This window comes from Solanum pennellii, chromosome 4, assembly GCF_001406875.1.
Source record: "Solanum pennellii chromosome 4, SPENNV200".
Taxonomy (NCBI): domain Eukaryota; kingdom Viridiplantae; phylum Streptophyta; class Magnoliopsida; order Solanales; family Solanaceae; genus Solanum; species Solanum pennellii.
Genome location: NC_028640.1, coordinates 2,626,000 through 2,651,639, shown reverse-complemented (window position 1 = coordinate 2,651,639; position 25,640 = coordinate 2,626,000). Strand labels below are relative to the sequence as shown.

The following is a 25,640-nucleotide window of genomic DNA, read 5'->3' as shown; positions in this document are numbered from 1 at the left end:
CTTTGTAAGTAAGAACTAAACCATAAGTTTCCATATATAACTACTTCAAGTAGAACAACTAAGTTGACAATTGATCAAAAATTTACATAAGCCTTCAAAACTAGTCAATTCAAGAATATTGAAGATAGTTGCTACACCAGTTCAAAAACTAACAGCTCTATTCCTCATCTACTTCTATCTCTTCCTTCGCTTCATCATCTACCGCTATCTTTTCCTTTACTTCCTTCTCAGGCTCCTCGTCCTCGTCCTGAATGTTAATTTAGATGTTAGAGTTGAAAAGGTAAACATGACAGTTTTAAACTTAAGATTAGCATAAACAAGAGCCTACATTGGAATTATCAGCATCAGTGTTAGACTTCAAGGATTTCTCATATGCTGCTTTGAGCTCTGCAGCCTTTTCCTGATATGGTTTTTTCTCCTGTGAAACCATTTGCATCACAAGAGTAAGAATCACACTTGGAACATCACAACAAACACAAATCAAACCGTCGACTCATGCCACTCACCTCATCACTCATGGACTTCCATTTCTCACCACCCTCCTTAGCAACCTAGAGTGATCAATATATAAAGCAATTAGAAGTATCTAAAGGAAATACAACAAGAAAAGGCATCAAGAGCAGGAATATTCAACGTTACCATGGAGACACTCTTGCAATCAGGATTTGCAGCCTTAAATTCCTGTCGAAAATCATTCCTGCAAGATTTTTACTTCATGTCAAGGCATTGCTAGAGATTCGATGCTTATCTATACAAGAATAAGCAAGATATAACTGAAAAAGTGTAAGCAATCAAAGAGTGAGTAATTACATGAACACGAAGAAAGCACTAGGAGGGCGTTTCGGAGCATTAGGATTCTTGGGTTTCTTTTCCCTCTTAGCCTTTGGCTCTGTTGATTTCTCCTTGCTCCTGTGCAATTTTACACAACTTGTTAGAAAACTAAAAACAAAGAACGCACACACACACACAGAGAGAACAACAATAACAAAAGTTCAAGAATATTACTTTGCTGCTGGTTTCTTCACTTCAGTCTGATTTTCCACAACTTGAGCCTCTACACAAAAGAAATTTGCCCATTAACAAAATGCTCACAGTCCCAAATTCACTAAGGTCGCAAAGAACATGAAATTTGACATTTTTATTATACAATAAGCTTCATCATATGTTGACAAAGACTGAATCTTGTGAAATACCAAATAAGATTGATTGCAAGAGAAAAGAGAAAGGTAAAAGTATTAGTACCCAAATTCATCTTGATTTTTGCATCAAGACTGCAATTGTGGAAGCTAATCAATGCTATAGGCACATCCTTGCTGCATTCTTCGCTGCAATAATGAAAGAAAAAAACTCAATATACATCACAAAAGTCATCAGAAAAAAAGGAATTCCTAAGTGGTTTTCATTCAAATCTTATACAGAATGAACATTGAACCACAATAACACAGCACAGAACGAGGCTCTTTCACCAATTTTGTAACCTTTAGCCTTCCACTAAAAAGCAAATACACCCACTACATTTGCCCAAAAACTTATATATCCACCTACTCCAACGTTTAACTATGTTTTTGGTTTCCCACTCAGTGTGCAGTCATGGCATTGGAGCTCTCACTAAATCTAAATCACACTAAAATGGCCATTAGGGGGTGGCATACTCAAGACACAAACCTGAAACATTTAGTCATGGATTGAGCAAACACAACACTTTCTCACCCTGTAAATGGGAAGAAAATAGCAGCCCAGATCATGAATCTGCAAATGTAACCTTCAATGATCAAAACTATCCCTCTACCTTCAATTTTCTTTTTCACCAGTAAATCATACATCTAACTCAATGAAGATAAGAGCAACTCAATGCATGAATCTGCAAATGTAACCTTCAATTGACTTTTTTTACCAGGAAAAAATACATATCTAGCACTATTTGCTCCAACATTTACATACACTTAACACCATACTCTATTCATCACCACACACCCCAAACAGGAAGATAACAGCAGCCCAGTTCATGAATCTGTAAACGTTACCTTCAACAATCCAAACACACCCGCTACCTTCAATAACTTTTTCATCACAAAATCACATATAAACACCCAAACAAGCAGAAAAAAACAGCAACCCAGTTCATGAATTTGCAAATGTAACCAACCTTCAACAACTCAAACAACCCCACTAAATATAATCAAGTTTTCACCAGAAAATCACATATCTTTATCAAAAATTCACACCCATATCAATAAACAACAAAATCCCCCTACTAACCCATACGACAAACACCAAGAAAAAAAACCCATCAGTTAAAATAGAAAAATCAGTTCATACCAACGAGCAAAAGCACTCCCATCCTTAGCACGCTTAAGACTAGCAGCAGATGCAGCAGATTCAACTTCAACCCTCTTCCTCACCCTAGTAGGACCACCATTTGAAGCCTTAGTCGATGCTCCACCACCAGCCATTTTTTTCCAAATCTTGATAACAACCCTTAACACAGAAAAAGCTCTAGAAATCGAAAACAGAGAGAGAAAAAAATCTTTGGTGAAAAAAGTTAGTGGGAATTTGGAAGGTTTAAAGAAGAAATGAAGGAGGGAATATTGGTGAAAATTTTGATTTTTTCAGTTTTTTTTTTTTGAACTTTTAGCGCCATTTTTTGAACTTTTATAAGATTTTTGGCGGGGATGAAAAAAAATGACTTGGACTGATGACGTGTTTTTGATCTGAACCGTTGGATTAGAAAGTCTTACTCTTTTCAACGGTCCACGATTGTTCACTAATTTTTTTCAACATTCACTTGTCATTTTTTTAATATGTTTGTCAAAATATTAAAAAAGTAATAACTCCATATGTATTAATACTCTATTTTGAGATATTTAACTAATACTCCTTTCATCGTCGAATAATAGTTGTGTACTATATTATTTTGGAATTTTTAACAATACATGTGTGATGTTTACTTTATGAAAGCAATAGATAATTAAAATACTATATTAATTATATTCAAAGGGTGATATATTAAAATTGTTTTTTAAAGGACGTGATAAGTCAATAGTAAACAACTATTGTTGGACAGATGAAGTGTGTATATGAAAAATTTTATGGTCAAATATGATTTAGTTGAATCTAAAAAAATTTGAAAGGTGCGGCACATTAATTATAAGAATAGAAATATAACCAAATTGTCATTTATTTTGTTGCAACTTAAGACAAATGTTGAGAGTTAATATTGAACAAGTAAAAATGAATTCAGAGACTAAAAATTAGTCAACTATATTATGAAAATCCTAACACAATTATTATTTCCTTCACATATCAATATCGGTAAGAATTGAATGAAAACTCAGCTAGAAATATTTTTAAAATGGCACTAAGCTAGTGAACTTTACTTAGGAGGACATTATTTGGCATTAGTCACAAAGGAATAATTAATTTTGAAATCAACTTTACCATAAACTTACTTACGTAAACAACTAATTAAGCACAATATAGTTATTTGTCACTTGTAATCTTAATTATATTCCACATTGAGAATGAAATAACAAATCTAGTAATCACTTGTTCCCTTTCTTCATAGAGAGGATTTATTGTCTTTTAATCACCATTATCTATGTAGCATAGTATCAAACTATTACTACACTATGGGTGAGTAAATAGAGTTTTAACTGCAATGGCTATATATAACAAACAACTTTGGACCATAAGTCTGATTTCATAAAATTTGCAAGCATAAAAATAATGGTGTCCAAGTAAAACTAAATTTAAAAAATTCCACTTCAAAAACACATCTCAAAATACCACAAGATTTTGCTCAAATTAAACAAAAAAAAAGAACAATAGCCTAATGGCAGTTGTTCACTTAAGTACGAGCAGCAGCAGGAGGAGCACCTCCGGCTGGGCGTGGAGCTTGACCAGCCTTAGGAAGATCATCCTGAAATAGAAACAATCCACACGTAAGCATCCAACTGACATCGATACACAAATTCAGAACATCCCAATAGATTGAAAGAACACATTTCTTGATAACACACAACGTTTAATACGTTCAAGTAGTTGATATGATAGGTATTGAACATTTCATAGCATGCAAATTGTTTTGCAGAAAATAAGTCAGCAACGAAAATGGGATTCAAATCAATAAAACCTACTGAATAGGCATCCCTAATACTGATCCCAATAAAGAATTTTGACGAGAAGATTTAAAGATAACACAAGTATAAATCAGTACCCTTGGGCGTCTGAAACGCTGTGGAGGCTCACGGACCCTCCTATCAGTACGAGAACGAACCCTAACAACCTTGGAGTGAATGGCACATGAGACACAATATTGCATCTTCAAGTACAGCTTAGGAAGAGTGTACACTGCAAATATAACATATTCGTGTTAGATCGTTATTTATATACTAAAAGTAAATACATAGTGTTAATTGCACTAAGATGTAAGATTCTCACATTCAAAAGCACAAGCTTCCTGAACATCCCTCACTGCTGCTTGTTCAACAATGTTCCTAACAAGAAACCTCTTGATGGCTTTGTCCTGAAACATATTAGACACAAGACATGAATCTACGCTCCGATATTCTTGCAAAATTTGGCATCATTAACACAAAATTAAGAAATGCACACAACAAATATATAGGAGGATCAACAATTATCCGACACTTGGTATAATTGTTACAATTAGAGGGGGACTCTACATCAAGTTCCAAGTACAATATGACAAAGATGAGATGAAACAAGTAAAAATGATCTCATTAAAGCATTACAACTACACTGGGTCTTAGCTCCAACGAGAAGATGACATTGTATCAATCATTCCATAAAACAAACAAGACTTTACCAATTCTTTGATTTCTAAACAATTTCAGAAAGCACAAACCATTCTATTCACAAAAGGAATGTATTCAAAATATAAGGAACAACTATCCGGGCTCAATCGGCAAGTTTCAACCATTCTAAGACCACAAAATAACAGCTCAGTCGAACAAGACCAAAACAAGACTGGATCTTAGCTCCGACAACAGGTTTTGGATTGAACAAATCATTCTAAAAACAAAGACTTTACCAAATAACATGATTTGTTAACAATTTCAGAAAGCACAAACCGTTGTATCCGCAAGAAGACTGGAACTCAAAATCAACTAACAACCATACAGCATTGATCAGCAAGCTTATACCATTCCGCGGGCACAATTAAAAGCTCAATCAACAAAATTTAAGATCTCATAAAACGCAAACCAAATAATCATACAACCAAAAACACTAACAAATGGTAAAACGAAACACCAAACCTATAACAAGTAAATCACATTGCCATCATGTGAAAAATAATAATCCTAATAACAACTTTCCACATTAGATTAAAAAACAGAATATAGCTTAGCTCTTCATCGCCAGAACTAACAATATTTCGATGCCATTACTGAAATTATACTTCATAAGAAGATTAAAACCCAAATATAACAGAATGATTACATATAATTTACAACTTAGGCCTAAATCTAGAATAAATAAATAAAATCTATTACGAAATAATCATTCGACTCGCATTCAAATACAAATTAGGCGTAGTTACTATCTGAAAAGTTGAAAAAAAAAATTAGATACCTTAGGGCAGCACTTGCCGCAGTTTGAGCAACGGATGAATTTGACATGGCCACGTCCATGCTTGTTACGACCTCCATTTCTTCTCTTAAAAGTCTGCAAAATTCACAGATACAAACACAAAAATCAGAGAAATTATACATTTCCTTAAGCGAATTTGATGAACAATAACAATTTCGAATCGTTACTTACCATTTTCTGTGTTGTTGCTGCTGCTTCTGAGCACAATACAAACTCTAATGGCCGCAACTCTGCTTTATGAGAGACTAGGGTTTATTCTTATTGATAAAGAGAGACGAAGTATTGGGCTTTTCGGGAAGCCCAAGTAGAGCTGCGATGGGCCTATAGATATAACACATCTCATGAGTCTCAAAATCCTACCATTTCTCGGAGTCGTTTGGTAGATCGTATTAGAATAATACGGGATGATATATATTATTAAGATTACGTATACTAATAATACTTTTATTTATTGTATAGTTTGTTGTATTAAATGAATATATGATGTATTAAAAATGAATATTATCTTGTATTATTGTTAATGTTATTATTTACTATGTATACGAATAGTACTGAAATAGTAATGGCAGAGTGAGAATTTCCACTAATAGGTTTCAAAATGAAAAAGTAAACACATGAATTATTCTAAGGGGAAGGGGATTCGACGAGCACCCTAGCCCTAAGCTAGTTTCGGTCTTGTTGAATATGATGTATATAACTGATACATGCATTAGTCATTCATTATATTAGGGAACATTTTCAAATAAGGAATTGCATAATATCAATGATTATTCGTGTATTATTTTCTCTGATACATTTTATCAATCGATGCTTTGATTTATTTGTATATGATAGTGAATATTTGGACATAATTATCGTATCATTCTGATTCTCTCATTTTATTGAATAAAAAATTAAGTGAAATCTATATCGTGTATCGCTTTTATAAAAGAAAAAAAAAACTAATTACCTAAATAACCCCTCAAATATGACAATTTTGTAAGATGACTATATAAACTTTCACAATGTACAACAACACTTGAATTCTTGTTAGTCTTCTATCGTAATTTCAAACCTCCAAAACTTTATATCTATAAAGAAACCTCACTAAATTAATATTAAGTGAGACCATGAGATATTATTATTTTGTAGCGGTATCATTTTAATCAATAAATTAATATTTACTAACTTAAAAAATATTTTAAGATTCAATAAAAATTATTTTTTGATTAAATCAAAATCATTGTACCTTCTAATTTATATATCAATTTATTGAATTCACATTAAAAATTTTATTACACATAAAATACAATGAATACATCCAAATCATCACATCTTATTAAATTATTTATCATATTTATTGAATTCATATAAAAAAAAATGATATTTATGGTAAATATTTTCTTAATATAGTATATTTATGTAAGTTTCCCTTTTTTCATTGGCCCAAATCGGGACCGAAAGAAAATATTATTTTAGAGAAATTATTAGTTTACTGAGTATTAATTTTGTGGATCGAAAAAAAATTATTATCTTAAAGAAATTATTAATTCAATTAGTATCAATTTAGTCGTGTTTTACCGTAGGATTATGTCTTTTGTAAGCTGAAGTTGCGTCAACCTACTCCTACCTCTCGTGATTCTTGTCACAACCTACCCCTCACACCTTCTTATAGACGCATCTACACACTTTCTCTTCGCATATCCAAAGTCCGACTAAGGCCACCCCTACCTCGCCCCGTATAACTTCATTCATGACGAAACACTGATTTTCAAATGAGTCTTGTTTTTGGCTATGCATAAGTAAAAATTATTCACAAGTTTAATCTCTTTAACTTGAAGTTGTTCTTTGGATTAGTGGAATAGAGTTTAGAATGGACACTAACCATGTAAAACAATTGAGTTTGAAGTGTTTTGAACCAATTCTTCAACTAGATAGTTTAATGGAATCAAATCGTCACTCGACAGCTCAAAACTGACCAGTACAAAACCATGTGATCTGTCCTAATCATAATCAGTCAAGCATCATAACACATTCCAATAAGGCTGGCTATATGAATCCGAAATAAATTAAGATAAAAGACTATATGAATCCTCATTTCGTCATTTAAGCTAGTAAACATAACAACACATTTCAAACAGGTTGCTTTTTTTGTCTTGGATAGTTTATGCAACTTACCTTTCAACTTCAAAATCTAATTATTTTTTTTTTGAAAAAAGACTAACAAAACAAAAGAAGAGGAAATTTAAATATCAACCTCAAGAAAAACATGACAGCATAAAAAAATGTTTCCTATTTTAAAGAAGGGATTGAAAATTTACTCTCGAAAACAAGAGAGAAAATTAGCAGGTTGAAATTTTGCTTCTCGACAACGATGATCAAGCTGTGGCTGCCTTCTTTTCTTCCTCGAGCTTCTTCAGTTCTGCCAGTCTTTCTGTCCATGCTCTATCCCTAGCAACTGCAGCCATCTTACGCTCTACTCGCTTAATCATTTTCTTCCGGTTTGCCTCCTGCATCTGAGCTTTACGCTTCTTCTTCTCAGCCTGTGGCATGAATAGAACTCAAATTTATTAATTCAAGGAATGGAGTGAATTGCCGAAGTACTTGAAAGAAAGTTCTTCAGTCTCTGAATGGCTATACGAAGAATGATATGTACAATGACTCAAACAGTATAAAACCAGGATGAAGAGTACTGAACCTTACAATTGCCATGATCCAAACTAGTGCGATAAAATGAGCTCATATTTTGTTAAGCTGCCCATACTTTAATGGGTTGGATGAGTGATACGTTAGATGGGTAAAAACAGGTTAGCCACATATAATTTCTGGAGGTTTCCTTCTTTTAACGAACTCGTGATATGTCACTGTAATGAACGCATAGAAGAATAGTGCTGGAAATTAAACATTCTAAAATTCAGTTACTTGATTGGATAGTGTGATTCAATTTTTGTCCATCAGTAATTCAAAATATTTAGTCAAAATCTTCGATATTTCTTCATTTCTTCATTTCTCTTTACCCGTTGCTAGCAACAATATGAAAATTGGAGTCAGCTTACTAGTTCATTCAAGAACTGTATATACCTAATTTGTTGCTATTATGAAACTTCGGAAGCTTATAGCTTGAGGAGATAAAAATGGGTGAGAGTCCTTCTTTACCCAACCAATTTTCTACCACCAAAGCCATTCTTACTTAACTCGTTTTCAACCATCCCAAACCCAACCTGACCCGCCAATTTGCCACCGGTGGTGGCCCACCACCAAGAAAATTTAATCTCAACTGTGAGGGGAAAATAGGTTTTGTACAAGAGATAGGTCCTTAAAACATGAAAGTAGGCCACAATAACATTCATTTGTAAAAGAAGATAGATCTTCGGAAAATGAAAATAGGACCTATTGACATGTGAGTGGACAAATTCAGGCAAAGGACAGAGTGCTACAGATACCTATCCAGTAGATAGTACATTGATTAGTAAAGAAGGCATTCTCGTAGTTGGATATTTCTTTCGAACTGGTTAATATGCTTGAAGCTACTAAATACAATCACTACTAGGATACTTCAAAGTCTCTAAGTCCTAAGCTTTAGCAGAGAGATTCAAGGCTTGATTTGCTGATTCAGTTTAGTGTTAGCAACTTCCTTTGCTATATTTATTGGAAAAATCTGTGAATGGTCGTTTACTGTTTTTTATTTATTTCTGGGTATGTAAATTTACAATGCTTTGGGATACAGGCAACCAAGACAAGGCAAAGTTGGATAGTCTCATTTTATCGCATCAGTCATGGAACTTGGAAAGCATGGTCACCAACAAAATGCATCAAGGAATGAGCACTTGATTTCAACTCAAAATATATACTATACAAAGAAAACTCTTCTAACTTTGGTGATCAACTTGTAAAGTGAACATGGAATGTAATATTTAGTCACCATAGTAGCTTCTAATATCCCCGGTAACATCTGAACTGCAAATGACAAATATCAAAGACAAAGCAGCTTAAAAGTTGCCAATTCCAAAGTAGGAAAGTCAGCAGAGCATGTCGTATCTTGGAAGTTGGGGTTCATTGAGGTTACAGTCGATAGAATTTACTTGTGAAAAATGACACACGGGGGAGTAAGAATAGAGGAGATCAGTTGAGTTTAAAAAGGGAAATGTGATAATATGCATGGGAGTAAAGGCTGGAAAAGAAAAGAACAGGATAATAAAAGTAAAGAAACCACACTAGACAAAGATTTAGTTCTGATCCTCAATTATAGGGACAATTTCAAATTTGCAGTATCGACACAATATCACATCAATTTACCATCCTAAGTTATGAACGGCCTTTTACATATTAAGTTCAATCCTAATATCCAGTTTCTAAATCTTCACAAGCACGTCTTAAATTATTCCAATTATCTACTTATGAAGAGAAAAAGGCATTCTTCTCATTTCTAAGAACCAAAAGAGACTCATCATCAAAAAGGGATAAAGGGAATCAAAAGTTGTGGCGACATACCAATATAAATGCCTTTCGCTGCCCGATTCTCTTTTTCTCATTCCTCCGCTTGACACTTCCTTCATTGGGATTGTTTGGACTTATAGGTTCACCTGGAGTATATTTTACCCACGCATATGGACCTACATTCCAAAAGAAAAAAAACACACTTCTAACTTCTTTTCATTCTGTCATAATCCAAAAGCCGGTAAAAATCCTAAGCATACCCTAACATTTGGCCATAGATTTTGAAATTTTATTTGCGAACATCTATTTGGCCATGAAATTGTCAGAATTTGAAAATTTAAATATGATTTTCAAATATTCTCAAATTCCCAGCTGAGACTAGTTTTTTTTTGGGTGACTTCCAAGTAAAATGCATATCCAAATACAACTTCGAATTACAAAAATCACAACTTGAAAAAAATCCAATTTTCAAATTGTTCAAGCTTCAACTTCAAAATCTATGGCCCAAACGTATAATCAAACATCATCGACATGTCGAATCCTCCACCTTGTAGGATTTACAATTCCAACTAAACAGTACAAAATGATTTCCCAAGCTACAATATTTCCTACGGAAGACACTTTCTATATAAAAATACATTCATCTATACCAAAAGCACACAATATCATAATTTGCATAAGGAAGAGACCAAATCTGAAAATGGCATAAACCCTTAAACCCTAGGTTGCTAATTCAACTACTCCATAAAATATGATTATAACCGGAAATGAAGAATAACCTGGAGGTCTCAAGCTAGCTCTTTTACGTTTAGGCTTGTCACTGTGTCTTCGCTTAGGGAATCGAGTGTCAGTCAAGCTGTGGAAAGCACTAGATGGTGGAATCCATGGTAGCCTAGGTCGGGAAGTGTTGAACAAATGACGGAGCTCCGGTGCCGGACAGACGGTGTTCGCCGGAGAACTGATCGGAGCGAAGGAGGATACGGTTCGGGTCGATAAGAGTGCTCGTGAAACGGGTCGGATAATGGATCTTAGGGCTCCGAAACCCATGTCTGTAACTTCGATGACGGCGTTTGAGTAAAATCTGAGAAAGTTGTATTTTTTGTGAAGAAGAGAAGGAAAAGCAATGGAATGACCAAAACGACATCATATAGAGACCTTTTTGATTGATAAATTTATTTTTTAAATTGAAATATTTATATATATAATATATATGTTGTGGATTAATTAACGATAATTCGAACCATATTTGAGCTTTAAATGAAAATATAGTTGAGCATAAATAAGGTTTGATTATAATTGTATAGTGTCAATCTAATTAAATACAAATAAATCTAATCGAATCGAATTTGAGATCGCATGATTCAATATCTAATCGTACAGACATGAATTCAGTAAAATTAATTTACCTTTTATGTTTCATTAGTTCTAGAAATAAATTCAATCAATAAACCTCAAAGCATTTTTTACGATTTGATTAGTTAAATTAATTTGAATATCGAATATCACGAAAGTTAGTTGCATAACTTTTAATGGAATACTGTAATTTCTTTTTAAGAACAATTAAAACAAATTAAATTAATCTTTTAGCTTTTCAAGTTTAAAGTTCTTAATTTTACTATTTATGTACTTCAATAGGATTCTAATAGTCAACCAAGGATTTATCCTCGATACGAAATGTTTTTTCGAAATGAACCTCTACGAAACGCGAATCTTAATCGGACTACAATGGATAAAAATCAAAAGAATAGAATTCAAATACGAAATCTATAAATTTGTTGGGCAATAGTGTCACCTTTTCGAAACCTTATGGACCAAAATTGTAATTAAAACCTTTTATTCACAGTCGCCGCCGTCACCATTCTATAATACCAAAATTTTCTTTAACTCAGCAACAATGGCTTCCACAACAATGGCGAAAATCAATGAAGACCAAGTTCGCAAAGCAGTGAAAGCTCTTCTCAAATGGAAAAAGCTTCAATCAAAGAAAACCCATGAACCGCAAAACCTCAATTCACTATCAGATGAAGAAGAAAACGAAGAAGATGAAGTAGTAGATGATAATTTCATCTATCTTCAATTAACTCTGAAGAAAATCCCACCAAAAGAACTCACAACCCCTCACAAAATCACCCTCCCCAACCCCTTTTTCCACCCACTTGAATCTTTCGCTAATATTTGTCTCATCATTGACGACAGACCCAGAAAATCCCACAACTCAAAAACCAAACTTGATGTTGAAACAGTGCAGAGAAAGCTGAAATCTGAAGGAATTTCAATTACGAAAGTTTTGAAGTTTACCAAGTTGAAGTCTGAGTACAAATCTTTTGATGCGAAGCTGGATTTGTACGGTTCATATGAACTGTTTTTGGCTGATAAAAGAGTGATGAATTTGCTACCGGGTTTATTAGGTAAGCAGTTTTACAAGAAGAAGAGGAAAGTACCTGTGCCAGTTGATTTGAGGGGGAATAGTAATTGGAAGGAGGAGATAGAAAGAGCGTGTTCGTCGACTTTGTTGTGTTTAGGGAGTGGAACATGTAGTGTTTTGAAGATTGGGAGAGGAGGGATGGAGAATGGTGAAGTTATGGAGAATGTTTTAGCTGCCATTGATGGAATTGTTCAGTTTGTTCCTAAGAAATTGAATGGTGTTAGAGCTTTTCATTTGAAGTTTAGTGATTCATTGGCATTGCCTGTTTATGAGGATTTGCCTGATCAAAGTTCAAAACACTGAGAAAGAAAAAGAAGTTGAGAAAGTGAGATCTTGGCTCTTCCAAAGATTTTTCGAGCTAGAAGTTCGCGTAAGGAGTTGACGCATAGGTAAATTTGGATGAAGTGTTTCCATTTTTGTTCTTACTAGATAGTGAATACAACAATCTGTTCTTGTTCCTTTTATTGTCTGATTTGATCTAGTGTTGTTTCAAGTGGGAAATTCTAGTGTTATACTTCTTGGTAGCTTATAAATGTATTCAGTTCAATTTATGATGAAAGTGAGTGTTTCAATCATCACATGCTTGAAAGGCCAGTGTTTCATCCTTTTTCATTTTAGCTACTTGTTATGTGTATTATACTTGCAACTATTTCTTAACATTGCTATCATGGGAGAATTGTGCTTTAATGTCTTGAGCAGTTATACACTTCTGTTTTACAATACTCTAAGCACAGATAATTTTCTTTTGGATTCTGCGAAGAACAACTATCTGTTGTTTTATGATATTGTATATATAGATTGTGTATGACACTGTTTTATTACATTATATGCTAAGCTACACCAGCACGAGTATTATTCAGTGTTATCAAAGGCGAAAAGCGCAAAAAAGCTCAAAGGCCCGTGAGGGCTTTAAGTGCAAACAGCAGCGCTCAGCACGTTTTGAGCCTCACTTCAGGGCTTAAGCGCGCCTTTGATAACACTGCTATTATTCTCTTTCATTATCTGTGTACCAAGCTTTCGGGCAGTGCTTCAAATACTACCTAGTCGTCCTCTGCAGCCACAGTGAAAGAGAAGCAATTGTAAAACATGCAAGTACTTGTCTAAAAATAGAAAGAAATACTAACCTTGGTGATGCTATGTGTACCAAAAAGAGAAGAAAGGAAACTCAAATTTTCCAACGATTGTGATAAGAATAGTGGCAAGTATACCCCAAAGAGGGAAAAATAATGTATATAATTTGTCTGTCCTTTCATTTTTGTCTTTTTTAGGAAACAGTAACCAGTGCAATCTAGTCCAACAAGGAATTATCAGATCAACCAATCACCTTAAACAAATTTCAATTGCCTGAAGAGCTTTGAAAGTTGCTTTCAGTAGCAAGATATATAGTAATCTTGTGATTGATGCAGAGTTTAACAATTAGTTAATCAATCTTTCCTTTTTCTCATTTCAGTAAATCACTTTCTTCTGTTCTATGTTTCATTTAATCTGAGTAGAGATTTCGTAAATCAAAGTTTATGTCCAGGGCATACCGTTCTTGAAACATAAAGAGTAATCTGGAACTGTTTATGTTTACTTAGTGTTTGTGTTGAAAGTACCAATGTCTGTAACAAGAAATCTATTAGTGCATTATCTTGGAAAATTAGATCTTTCTAGTCTCCATTGCTCTTCATTTTCATGACCTGAAAAGTCCATTCATAAGTGGCAAGGGCCTTGGGTGAATTACACTTATATTAAGTAGGTGTTTTGTCATCTGTGCCTTTTGAAGCTGGTCTTTTCAGTTTGTTATAATGGGATACTGCTTTGCTCAAGTCTGTCTCCTTGAGCTTTGCTTATATTGCCTGGTATTGAGCACGAATAAAAATTTTGTGGACTGTGATACCAGTGAAATAGTCGAGGTACCAGAATATCTATTTGTGTTGTTTAAAACTGATGAGACAGTCGAGGTATTTGTTGCTTTAACTTATTTTTTGGTTTTAAAGTAACAACAATTTAGTACATTGTCTGTCACGCTTTAGTGCTAGGACAAGTTCCATTTTACTGATATAGTGATGAGGTAATCATTGGTATAGATAATGAAGAATCAGAACATGAGTCAGATACAGAAAAATAAAACATCTGAGGTTCATAGTAGAGCTTTTATGCAAAAATGTTGTTTCTTAGATGGAAGAAATAAGGCCTCTCTCTTTGAAGAATGTGACACAATCATCAAACATCTCTTCAATGGACTTGAATTTCATTCCTAAACCCTCCAGCTTCAACGTGTTGAAATCATAGGAAGGTCGATCCAGTTCCTTAAACCTGAAATAACAGTTGGCGAATGTGAATCTTCATCCAAAGGTAGAACCTTTCTTTCTCGTTTGTATTATTTGTTTTAAGCATAAATAACAGATACAGATCCAAGATCATTAAGCAGTGGAGAACACCTCTTTGCTATATGTGCATACACACACAGACATGCATAATTACCAAGTGTTCACTTTCCTATCTTCTATATATAGAGTGATGTATGCTGTCAAGGTGTTACTTCATGTTCTAAAATCTAAATTAATGTTTACTTTATGTTATTTTGAAGTGGAGCTTACCTATTGTATATACACAAATGTTTCTCTAAAATATTAGCAAAACAATGTCAAATGACAATTTCTGATGAAATCTTCCACTACAAATATGTAACTTGAGTTTCAAACAAGAGATGCAAATGCACTCACGGCTTATATAATGGTTTTGCCTCTTCTCGGTATTCTACTAACCTTTTAGGAATAGGTAAAGATGGATAGCGTTCTGATAGAACTGAGACAAGTTCATTGTTGTCGAGAACCTTTGAGCTGCAAAGGTACCTCCCATGAGCAATTGGATGCTCATAGACAAGTATATGGGACAGAGCTACATCATCTATGTGAACATAACCCATCCTTCCATGGAAATCAAACTTATCTGTCATTCCTTTAAGCAGACCTAGGACATCATCTGCTGTTGAACACAAATCTGGAGGCAAACTAGGCCCAATGATAAAAGAGGGGAGCAGTGTCACAAGATCAATGTTGTTTTGCTTACAGAATTCCCAAGCAGCCTTCTCAGCCAGCGTCTTTGATAGAACATACCAGATCTTGCATGCACAGAGTAAAACAATCAGATTATTGTTTGTACTTGCCATCTGAATTGATATGACACTCTTCTTATTTTGGGAAGTGTTTAAGTGCTGATGCTATTTTCAAGAATCCAAATTCAAGAAAATTTTGAATTTTGAAGTTTAAGGTGGTGATATGTTCTCTGTGATACTATCTTTTCAATTACCACCTCAATATTTTACTTATAGAAGTCAAATCAATATTTTGAACTTCGTGCTCGTCAAGTCCATGATATCAAATTGGAATGTAAGTAGAATATATGTGTTTACCTTGAACTTTTTGCAGAATTCAACAGAGCTCCAAGATGATTCATCCAAGGGTATGTTAGGGTCAATGTCATCTCTTACCCTTACTGTTGAAGAAGATGAGGTCAAAACCACACGTCTCAGTCTTGGATTTTTCTTGCAGGATCTTAACACATTTAAGGTACCATCAACTGCAGGATTCAAGATTTCAACCTGCAGCATGGACAATTAGTTACTTGAAAGTGATTCCCTACGTTCAATTGATATGGTAATCTTTTCATTTTGAGAAGTTTTGAAATGTCCGACTAGTGTGTTTAATCAAATATTGTCATATAAAATGAAACAAACAGAAATATTTTGGATACCGTGACATCAAAAGTAGCCTTCCCCAAGACAGGTGAGGCAGTATGAAAAACACCTTCACAGCCCATAATAGCATCATCAAAGCTGCCTTCATCTGTTAGATTAGCCTTCACCAGACGAAGTCTCTCTTTTGCTCCTTGTAGCTTCCATAGATGTCCTACTTTCTTCTGGTTCCCTGATTTTGACACAAAAACTTCAATGCCATGAAACAGATATAAATCTCCATTACTAGTAGCTGTGTTACATGAATTCGTTTGTAGATGTGTCTAACTATCTAGTATATACAAACACGTCTTGCTTCTTTTTCCTACTCCAATATTTAGATTATTTAGAATAATTTCCGAGTACTCACACCCTTATCATACAAATGTATGCAGGGCAAAGCTACATGTAATGAAAGGGTTTCTTTTTTGTTCTTTCTTTTAAATTACATCGGCGAGGGAAAGGAGAAAGGAAAAGGGATGCTATACAACTGATAGAGTTTGAACCATCCACTTCAATAGTACAAGGCAGGAGGGTCTTCCCTCAACCCCATGAAAGGGATTTGACCGACTCGAAATGCTTTTTTTCTTTTATTGAATTGATCCCACCAGAACAAAAATTCACTTAATTGATACATGTACCTCCACCTACCAATTCAATATAAAATTGAAGATATTCCATTGAATCTTCTTGATCTCGCTTAAATTCCCCTCTTCGGAAAATTACACTGTGCAAATAAGGTAAAAGAACAATTGTGTTTGTATATATATTTAGATTGTTGAACCCCCTTGACGTAAGAGAAGCTTTAGTAGGCGTTTCAAGAATTGCTTTAAGTTACAGGTTTGAATCTTTTGGGTGTGGAATTTTTGTATCTTTTTAAGTTCTTTGTTATAATTTCTGGCTCCGTCATTGAATGTACTAATAAGAGTATAAGTAGTTTCATGTACCTGGATCTCTAACTGTGCCAATGACATTGTAACCGGACAAGAGAAGGCGCTTGATGAGCCATGAAGCTACAAAACCAGATGCACCTGTCACACATACTTTACCCTTGTAATTGCTGTTTTCTTCTACTACTACATTCTTATCCTCCATTATTTCCATGTTTTACAACTTCTTGGTTACACCATGTTCATACTTTGATGTGTATATATAGGGGAATGTTAAGCCTTCTTGAAGTTGGTCTAAAGAAGGTGAATCATTTCATTTTTGTGGCTCTTTTTACATACATGCAAGCTGCATGACACTAACACCTTATTATGGCTTTAGATTAGCAATAGTAAGCAAATTCTCTTGGTGTGATTTAAGAGTAGTAAGTAAATTATTTGTAGTTAGTTTCATGGCGAGGGAATGGTGGAGGTGTTTATACGCCACTCAGTTCGGTCTGGTTTTATGTGTTGATACCCAATTTCGATCCTACTTACTTCTAAACTAATAATGTATCAGATTATTATCTCTCACAACTATTTATGCTACAACCACTATCTATCATTACTATGAGTGAAATTTTCCATGAAATAACAATCCAAAACACTGAAAAGTTGGTAATAACATGAAAATCTGAAGCAATCTAAGCTTTTACTAGAAGCTTTGGTCTAGTGTCTATAGTTCCATGCTATGAACTTAAAAAGTATTGATCATGTAGATCAAAAGGGAAAAGATTTTTCTGGCAGTACTCTGCTAGTTACTGTAGTAGTAATTGGTATTGTATTACCAAGCCAGGAACGAAGGTTAACGATCAGTCTTCTAGAGCTTAGTACGCTTAGTATTCTTTGATTCTACAGACCAAATAGGAGGGATGATTCTATATTCTTGTTTTTGTGTTTCTTCCGTCTTGACTTCATCTTGTTTCCTGACATCATCTTCCTCGTCCAGGACGTCCTTTGAAAATGCATTAGGATTTGCCTTGATGCAGCTTTGAAGAGCGACAAAGGGACTAACGCAGTCAGAGCCCTACAGTGGGAAATACAAGCTTTTCACATGTTAGTTAGAAGGATGAAAACTAAAAATGGGAACTCAATTTTCATCATTTTCTGTTCAAAAGACAAATCTTTTCTTTTCAATGTTGTGTAGATAACAAAGCTTTCTGATCTCGTTTGTTACATTACATCAAAGTCAATTTACCATAAGGAACCAAATTTTTTGGACATCAACTTTGGAGGGTCTACCGGAAATAGCCTCTCTACCCTATAAGGTAGGGGTAAGGTTTGCGTACACTCTACCCTCCTCACTCCTCAGATCTCATCTCACTTGTTGGGATTATACTGCGAATCTTGTTGTTGATGTCACTATGAACTCCAAATTCCAAGGCCAAGAATGATCACCAAAGTCTGGTCTTGTCTAGTGGCATTCATACAAGTAACTTCTTCTACACTATGGAGAGAGGAAACTTGAAATTCTCTCAACAGAAAAAAGAAAAGCACCCTCTAGAAACACATTATCTTAAATTTGATCTACCTTTCCAGAAAAGGGATAATCTTAATCGTTTTATCGTGATATCGACCACGTAAATATGTACAAATCTAGCTGAATAACCTAACCAATATTTACCAGGTTACAACTTATGAGGGCACTTAGTAAGCTGAAGTTCATACAAGAATATCGGCTCGGAGAAATAAAAATCAGATGAAACAAGATATATAACATCTCTCTCTACTGGAGATGAACGCGATAGAGTATAGACAAATGATAAAAACAATAGAAAAAGGAAGGAGCACTCAAACACAGTTACCTTTTCTTCAGCTGTGCTCTTGAGGAAACAGAGGAAAGCGTCTGAGAACTGGTTGCCGCAAGGGCCAGCGCGCAAATGAGCAATGCAAGGGCATTCTAGAGCTTTCCGAGCTTTCTCGTCAATGGACTAAAAGTAGAGTTTCAGTTTCTTGAGCACAGATAAGTAACAAAATTTCAACTTTTATTGACCAAGTTTATGATCCGAAAAAACTGAACCAACCTCATTCTCACCGTCTTCACCATATGCTGCAGCTTCTACAAGACGAAAGGAAGAAAATTTGTATGTTTTAGAAATCTTTTAAAACATAAAAATCTGATTCAAACATCATTACGCAGTAGTCAATGCCGCATAAGTCTTTGTGAATAGCTATCTAGTATATTTACGCTAGAGATCTAATACACAGCTTGATGTTATAGAAAAATAGATATAGATCAACTGCAGTTATGAGCAGTTGTGTAGACGTAGAGCAAGTAGTAGAGGAAGTTACGAGATCAGACTGCAGTGAGAAACCAATACATGAAGATGCGCAGTGATAGCTAGTCACATGGGAAGCGGAACCAGAGCTTTATCAATTTTCCAATCAGCAAACGAGTACATTGCAATCACTCAGTTTCATCTCAAACCCAAACTAGTTGATCTTGGCAATGATAATACTTGAAAAACATACATTACATAAACCAAAAATGGAACTCAAAATTCCTTAATGGATAACGGGAAAACTGCATTTCAAGATTATCTTCCCCTTTAAATAACCCCCCACACCAAAATCATCACACAATCAAAAAATTGAAACCAGCACATATGCAACAACAGCCCCTTCACTTCCTCTCTCTCCGAACCACCATAGGTGAATCTACATTTAAGTCCATCGGTGCGGAATACCACTCTACTTACTGCTTCTTTGGGTACAAACTTAATCTAATCATATGTATTTTAAATTTAAAATATACAAATGTAGTTCAAAGAATAGATAATAGAGACAAAGTATCAATACCAAATAATTGGCATTAAGGTTCGTAGTTATTAGTATTTAGTACCTTCACAACAGAAATCAATTTAATGATAGATATAGCGTAGAGATAGGTGAAAGATTTAGAGAATCTCAAGTTTTAGATTCCTAATCACAAATTATCAAGTATTGGAGTGAAATGGACATTAGACAGAATGGGTGTTAATAGATAGAGGGGATTCATCAGTCACTTGACTTGTTTGGCATTGAGTTTAAAGTTTAAACTATTGTTATTTCTAAGTGTTATATACATATGTAGCTCGAGCGGAAAGCACTATAAGCATCCATCTTCACAATACATTTGCACATGTCCACCAACAGCCTCAACTCTTTCCCGATCCCATTAAGGAAAAAGTGAAGGACTTATAGTACAGTTCGGATAACAGGTAAAGCTCGAAGGTTGTTACCGTCCCTGTCAGGGGAGATGCCAACCATCTCTCATTAACAGGGACTTATAGTACAGTTTATTAAGCCATAGAGGTCTTTGATTTGGATTCTTGAAGGAGAAAAATTGTTTTTTTTTGCAAAATCAAGAAACAGAGAGACTCGAGAGTGGACGGCCAGAAACTTCATCAGAGGTGGCTTTCAGTGGCTTTGATGAAGCACTTTGGAATTGGTTGTCAATGGCTATTGGCTACTTAGGATACTTTCAGTATAGGTCTAATATGCACATTGATGCTATATGAACGGATCTAAAGACAATGTGTTCCTGAGGAATTTGGGATAACAACAAACTCTTATACAGAGGTAATAGTAGAGGAAGATACTATCTTTCATCTATCAACAAAAATAGTGCAGTGAGAAAACAATACATGTAAGAGAGCAGTGATAGGCTGATAACTAATCACATGGGAAGTAAATTGAAACCTTAAATCATTTCCCCGAACAGCAAATCGTAAAACATCTACGATCAATAACTTACCTCAATCCCAAAATAGTTGAGGTTGGTTATAACATACATTATATAAGCAAAACAAAACCAAGGATTCCTTAATGGTAATTTTCAAAAAATGAACTTTGGGACAAACTCAACTCCAAAAGTTAGCTCACAATGCGAGTATATTGCTAAGATAATGTAAGGAGATAAACAAACTCATTACTTGACCAATATGGGACACTTAACTCCTTCCTCCTCCCCAAGACTGATAATTGGAGCTTGGATAACATACCATGGAAGCCCAACATTTCGAAATACAAGAATAGGAATACGTCTAACACTGATACCATGTTAATAAAATAAACTTGGGGCTTAACTCAACTTCAAAAGTTAGCTCATAGTATGATTTTTCTAAAGCTAAAACCATGACAAACAAATCATCCCTCAACCAATACGGAATAACTCAACTTCAAAAGTTAGCTCATAAGATGATTGCTCAAAAGTCAAAACCACGACGAGTAACTCATCACTCAACCAAAACGGAATACTTAACAACGGGTAGCCGTAAAACTGCATTTCAAACTGAAAGGAACAGATGCATCCATTTAGGCATTTACCACCTTCACATATACATTAGTCTCCCTCCACCACCCCTCCCCCACCACCCCCACCCACAACAGCCTCCTCAAATCTTCTCCAAATCCCAGTAGAATGAAAAAAGTTGAAAACTTGGAACTACTTATAGTGAAATTACTACACATACAAATATGGGGTTCCTGATTCTTGAACAAAAGGGGGCAAAAATTCATCCAAAAAAAAAAAAAGAAAGTAAAGGGTTGAATTGAAGAGTTACCAGCAATCAAAGAATCGAGAGAACGCGGCTGAGAATCATCAACAGATGTAGATTTCGATTGATTATCAATGGCTTCGCTCTGCACTTGTCCCATTTTTTTTTTCTTCAAGAAATTGATTCGTCTTTGTTGACGCCTCAAAATATAGAAAGACTTGAGAAAAAATTCAATTGACACTTTAGTACCCTAAGTTTTCTTCAAAGTTGTTTTATACGGACTCGAGTATGGATATTCGATATATTATAAATGGTTAAATTCGATAAATCAAAATTTAAAATTTGAGGACGTAGATACGAACATTGGAATTTGACTTAAAAGAATCAAAATCATAAAATAAAATTGTGATGATATTATAAATTCTGAGAGATATTATATGAAAAACTTATAAAGGTATTATAAATTTTAATCTTTTATTTATCTAAAATGAGCGTTGAACTACATAAATTAATAGTCAAAAAATATAAGAATATATTTATAAAGAGCGAATATGTCATTTTTCATGTCTCTTAAATCTATTTTGATAAATTAAAGTCTCAATTTTTTTGTCATGGATTTTGGCTAATGTTATTAGATGTAGATTGATCGAATTCCACCATTGTTGTGTCAACCCAAGTTCGACAACATAACTAAAGAGTCCATGCACCTCATTATAATAGTCAAGTTTTTTCGAAAACAATTTTTTTATGTTATAATTTATTTTTCTATAAGAAAGATACATAAAATTATTCCATATAATATACATTATTATATGATTACAATATTAGATCTAGATAGTTTGGCTAGATATCATATACGATACTTAAAATTGAAATAGTGAAATAATGATACAGTGTGAAATACACACAGAGAGAAGAAGATAAGGGAGCAAGAGAGGAGAAAGGCGAGTGAGAGATGAGTGTTACCACTTATCATAAGGAATTCAAACAACGACCTCAAATACAGTATCTGGAAGTACCACTTCCACGTAAGAACGGGGAATCAGAATCGCCTATTCCCTCTCCTTCCATCTAGCTTCTCTTTCTCAGAATAGATGAGAGGGTCGGGTCGTTCCTTGTTCTTCAAATAAAAGGGAGCCTAAGAGCAACAACAAAGTCGTCTCATGTGACCTATAGGTCACTGGTTTGAGTCGTGGAAGTAAATATTATGCTTGCATTAGAGTAGACTGTCTACGTTACACCCCTCCGAGTGCAACACTTCCTTCCCTATATCCTACTAACACAGAATGCTTTCTGCACCAAGCTGCTTTTTGTCCCTTATTCTTCAAATCAAAATGGGATTACAGGACCAGAGTAAAGTTATAAACAAAAAAAAACTAGGTTTTGTTACATGAGGATCAAATAAAAAACAGTGTAAATATTGCAGTAAATGGTAAAGAAAAGGAAATCAAGATTTTCTGTGTTAAATTTTGTATATTGAGAACCAGTGATGATGGAATATAGAGAAAAAAATTACGTTGGGACGGTGGCTTTGGAGGTCTTTTTTGGCAGGACAATCGAAAAGGAAGAAAGAAACAACCAAGTTGGAGTTCTACAGGTCGCAATCAGGAAAAACCACAAATCAGCAATGCACTGAAGCAGCACTTCGTTATTCATAGTGGTGGATCGATTACATTGATCTAGTGAAATTACCTTGGTATGGTAGCAGACGGCTCGTGACTAGATTGATTCTGGCAGCTATAATCTGCAAGTTGAAGAATCAAGAAACTAAAACTAGCATAAGTAATAAGCCATGGAAAGATCACTCCTCACGACATGAACAGTACTGCAAGATCATAATGAACTTTAGAAGTCCAAATCTGAAAGAAGCATAGGTATTTCCATGAAGATTTCGAAACTGCAGGTGACATTCGATACATTGCAACATAAGTATTGAACAAAATGTCCTCAAGAAAAGGCAAATCAAGAATGCTAATCAATTGACAAGTAAGCCATTTCAAAATGGCAACTTTTAACTATTTTATTTGCTCGGTAATCAACTGACTTCTCAATGATCAATACAACGACGACACATCAAGTGTGATCCCACAAGTAAGATATGGGAAGGGTAGAGTGTACGCGGACCATACCCCTATCTTGTGTGACAGAGAGGCAATTTCCGATAGACAGCTCAAAGAAACATTTCAAAACATGTTTGAAAAATACAAAGTGAAAGAAGCTCTAACAATTCATTGCACACAAATTCCTACATATCATTTTTCACATAGCATGATGAATTCACATAGTGAAAAGATATATATAGGATTCATACAACTAATACCAAACTCATTTGGAATTGAGGCATAGTTGATTGATTGATTGATCCATCGAATCATCATGAATTGCTACTAACAAGGCGGGCACCAACTCGATCAAGCTTCTTCACCATAGCCAAAGCCTTCAAGTTCCCTTCCTTCATAAACGCCTCCACCATTCTCTCCCCAATCTCCCTCCCTCTCTCTTCATCATCCGTCACCGCGACCAATGTAGGTCCAGCTCCGCTAATCGTGCAACCAAACGCCCCAGCCTTCAACGCCGCCTTCTTCACTCCCTCCATCCCAGGAATCAACGGCCCTCTCCTCGGCTCCACAATCTTATCAGACGACAACGCCTTCCCTAAACCCCTCGAATCCCCCTGCAATATCGCAGCCACCAACGCCCCAGCCTGACTACAATTCCATATGTGATGCGACATTGTCACCTCCGATGGCAATACCGCCCTCATCTTCTTCGTTGGAGCTTCGAATTCGGGATTCACAAGCACAAAAAACAAATCTTTTTCAAATGGAAACTTCAATGGGATCAATTCCAACGGATCATAACTTCTTATCAACACAAAACCACCCATAATCGAAGGTGCTATATTATCAGCATGATAACCCGAAACCTTCGTTTCCGATTCCAACCCAGCAAGCACAAGATCATCAACACTCAACTTCCGTCCAAAAATCTCATTCACAGCCACCGCCGCCGCCGCAGCACTAGCAGCACTAGACCCAAGTCCACTACCTAACGGCAACCCTTTTTCAAGCGAAATCGATAAACCAACAGACTGTATATTCAACATCTTCATAACAGAAATAGCAGCTATTCCAGCACAATTCGATAAAGGGTCTTTACTAAGCTTATTTCCGGCACCGGAGATATCAGAAATCGAAACCTCCCCAGCTTTAACATTTGGGTCAACCCGAAGAGTGACAAAATCTCCGACTCCATCAACGGCGCATCCGAGGAAATCAAAACCCGGACCTAGATTGGCAACAGTGGCCGGAGCAAACGACTTGACGGAGGTGAAAACGGGTTCGGGTTCGGGTATGGTGATATGGGTTTGGGTTTTGGAGGAGACAGATGAGAGATTGAATCCAAATGAGAAATGGGTATTGATGGGATAAAGAGAAGGAGGATTTGAGAAGCCATTAGAAGTGATGAAGCTGAGTTTCATGGGAGATTGAAAGGTTATAGCCATTGATGTGAAAGTTCAGAGGAAGAAAGAGAACAAATAGAGAAAAAAAGGGTTTTTAGGTATATTTCCATATTCTAAGATTCCTATATAGAAAAGTTAAATTTTTTCTAATTTTTTTTTATAATATGATATTTGACTAATAATAAAACTTTATAAAAGATAGGAGTACCTAATACCTAATACATAATTTTCGATAAATTTCATTTAGACATACTGAGTTACAAGTATTAAAAATATAAGCATCGCATCCATTCAATCAAAAATGATATTTAATTTAATCGTTCGAATATAATTTGATTCATACACGATCAGATTTCTATTTAGAATTAAAAAGTATATAAAACTATCAAATTAGATCGATTTTAGGTCATTACTAGTCCAACCAAGACGATACTTGTCTATTTCATGACGAGCCTAGCCCAACCTGAAGGCTGGTTCAGTTTGACTAGTGCGACGTAACGTATATCTCATAAAATTAATCAAAATATATATAAACTGTTTTGAATAACATATTTATCAATATATATATATATATATATATATATATATATATATATATATA

The 25,640-nt window shown here is 34.9% G+C and overlaps 7 protein-coding genes and 1 pseudogene across 7 annotated transcripts; 1 reads left to right on the top strand and 7 right to left on the bottom strand.

Moving 5' to 3' along the window:
- Positions 1–6: 6 nt before the first annotated feature.
- LOC107015620 (high mobility group B protein 7-like) lies at positions 7–2,558 on the bottom strand. Its single transcript, XM_015215948.2, has 8 exons — positions 2,320–2,558; positions 1,243–1,325; positions 1,006–1,054; positions 811–909; positions 640–697; positions 507–551; positions 329–418; positions 7–247 (listed from the first exon to the last, which is right to left on the bottom strand). The coding sequence occupies exons 1-8, from the start codon at positions 2,451–2,453 to the stop codon at positions 158–160; spliced, it is 648 nt and encodes a 215-aa protein (XP_015071434.1). The 5' UTR covers positions 2,454–2,558; the 3' UTR covers positions 7–157.
- Positions 2,559–3,667: 1,109 nt separating this feature from the next.
- LOC107015725 (40S ribosomal protein S26-3-like) lies at positions 3,668–5,926 on the bottom strand. Its single transcript, XM_015216101.2, has 5 exons — positions 5,785–5,926; positions 5,596–5,688; positions 4,441–4,525; positions 4,217–4,350; positions 3,668–3,919 (listed from the first exon to the last, which is right to left on the bottom strand). The coding sequence occupies exons 1-5, from the start codon at positions 5,785–5,787 to the stop codon at positions 3,848–3,850; spliced, it is 387 nt and encodes a 128-aa protein (XP_015071587.1). The 5' UTR covers positions 5,788–5,926; the 3' UTR covers positions 3,668–3,847.
- A 1,720-nt stretch (positions 5,927–7,646) lies between these two features.
- On the bottom strand, positions 7,647–11,158 carry LOC107015885. Its single transcript, XM_015216312.2, has 3 exons — positions 10,809–11,158; positions 10,084–10,205; positions 7,647–8,135 (listed from the first exon to the last, which is right to left on the bottom strand). The coding sequence occupies exons 1-3, from the start codon at positions 11,074–11,076 to the stop codon at positions 7,971–7,973; spliced, it is 555 nt and encodes a 184-aa protein (XP_015071798.1). The 5' UTR covers positions 11,077–11,158; the 3' UTR covers positions 7,647–7,970.
- Positions 11,159–11,923: 765 nt separating this feature from the next.
- LOC107016412 (ribosomal L1 domain-containing protein 1-like) lies at positions 11,924–12,757 on the top strand. Its single transcript, XM_015216889.1, has one exon. It carries the CDS (start codon positions 11,924–11,926, stop codon positions 12,755–12,757), a length of 834 nt encoding a protein of 277 aa, XP_015072375.1.
- A 1,715-nt stretch (positions 12,758–14,472) lies between these two features.
- Positions 14,473–17,342, bottom strand: LOC107018320 (tetraketide alpha-pyrone reductase 1). The gene is made up of 5 exons (XM_015218779.2): positions 17,120–17,342; positions 16,193–16,365; positions 15,852–16,040; positions 15,205–15,560; positions 14,473–14,752 (listed from the first exon to the last, which is right to left on the bottom strand). The coding sequence occupies exons 1-5, from the start codon at positions 17,274–17,276 to the stop codon at positions 14,611–14,613; spliced, it is 1,017 nt and encodes a 338-aa protein (XP_015074265.1). The 5' UTR covers positions 17,277–17,342; the 3' UTR covers positions 14,473–14,610.
- A 296-nt stretch (positions 17,343–17,638) lies between these two features.
- On the bottom strand, positions 17,639–21,788 carry LOC107018321 (mitochondrial intermembrane space import and assembly protein 40 homolog). The gene is made up of 4 exons (XM_015218780.2): positions 21,643–21,788; positions 19,123–19,157; positions 18,904–19,029; positions 17,639–18,125 (listed from the first exon to the last, which is right to left on the bottom strand). The coding sequence occupies exons 1-4, from the start codon at positions 21,734–21,736 to the stop codon at positions 17,919–17,921; spliced, it is 462 nt and encodes a 153-aa protein (XP_015074266.1). The 5' UTR covers positions 21,737–21,788; the 3' UTR covers positions 17,639–17,918.
- Positions 20,262–20,366, bottom strand: LOC114077052 (annotated as a pseudogene).
- A 1,687-nt stretch (positions 21,789–23,475) lies between the features above and the next one.
- Positions 23,476–25,145, bottom strand: LOC107018408 (homoserine kinase-like). Its single transcript, XM_015218881.2, has one exon. It carries the CDS (start codon positions 25,079–25,081, stop codon positions 23,951–23,953), a length of 1,131 nt encoding a protein of 376 aa, XP_015074367.1. The 5' UTR covers positions 25,082–25,145; the 3' UTR covers positions 23,476–23,950.
- Positions 25,146–25,640: the final 495 nt, after the last annotated feature.

Coding starts and splice junctions, on each gene's coding strand:
- LOC107015620 (XM_015215948.2), bottom strand. CDS start 2,453: ATGGCTGGTGGTGGAGCATCGACTAAGGCTTCAAATGGTGGTCCTACT. Junction 1,326..2,319: donor GGGAGTGCTTTTGCTCGTTG/GTATGAACTGAT, acceptor TCATTATTGCAG/CGAAGAATGCAGCAAGGATG. Junction 1,055..1,242: donor AAAAATCAAGATGAATTTGG/GTACTAATACTT, acceptor TCTTTTGTGTAG/AGGCTCAAGTTGTGGAAAAT.
- LOC107015725 (XM_015216101.2), bottom strand. Junction 4,351..4,440: donor GGAAGCTTGTGCTTTTGAAT/GTGAGAATCTTA, acceptor TTATATTTGCAG/TGTACACTCTTCCTAAGCTG. Junction 3,920..4,216: donor AGCGTTTCAGACGCCCAAGG/GTACTGATTTAT, acceptor TTTCTATTTCAG/GATGATCTTCCTAAGGCTGG.
- LOC107015885 (XM_015216312.2), bottom strand. CDS start 11,076: ATGGGTTTCGGAGCCCTAAGATCCATTATCCGACCCGTTTCACGAGCA. Junction 10,206..10,808: donor AGCTAGCTTGAGACCTCCAG/GTTATTCTTCAT, acceptor TTTGGAATGTAG/GTCCATATGCGTGGGTAAAA. Junction 8,136..10,083: donor AGCGAAAGGCATTTATATTG/GTATGTCGCCAC, acceptor TTCATGCCACAG/GCTGAGAAGAAGAAGCGTAA.
- LOC107016412 (XM_015216889.1), top strand. CDS start 11,924: ATGGCTTCCACAACAATGGCGAAAATCAATGAAGACCAAGTTCGCAAA.
- LOC107018320 (XM_015218779.2), bottom strand. CDS start 17,276: ATGGAAATAATGGAGGATAAGAATGTAGTAGTAGAAGAAAACAGCAAT. Junction 16,041..16,192: donor AGGCTACTTTTGATGTCACG/GTATCCAAAATA, acceptor TCCATGCTGCAG/GTTGAAATCTTGAATCCTGC. Junction 15,561..15,851: donor AATTCTGCAAAAAGTTCAAG/GTAAACACATAT, acceptor TGTGCATGCAAG/ATCTGGTATGTTCTATCAAA.
- LOC107018321 (XM_015218780.2), bottom strand. CDS start 21,736: ATGGGACAAGTGCAGAGCGAAGCCATTGATAATCAATCGAAATCTACA. Junction 19,158..21,642: donor TCTCGATTCTTTGATTGCTG/GTAACTCTTCAA, acceptor TTCGTCTTGTAG/AAGCTGCAGCATATGGTGAA. Junction 18,126..18,903: donor AGAGCACAGCTGAAGAAAAG/GTAACTGTGTTT, acceptor TTCCCACTGTAG/GGCTCTGACTGCGTTAGTCC.
- LOC107018408 (XM_015218881.2), bottom strand. CDS start 25,081: ATGGCTATAACCTTTCAATCTCCCATGAAACTCAGCTTCATCACTTCT.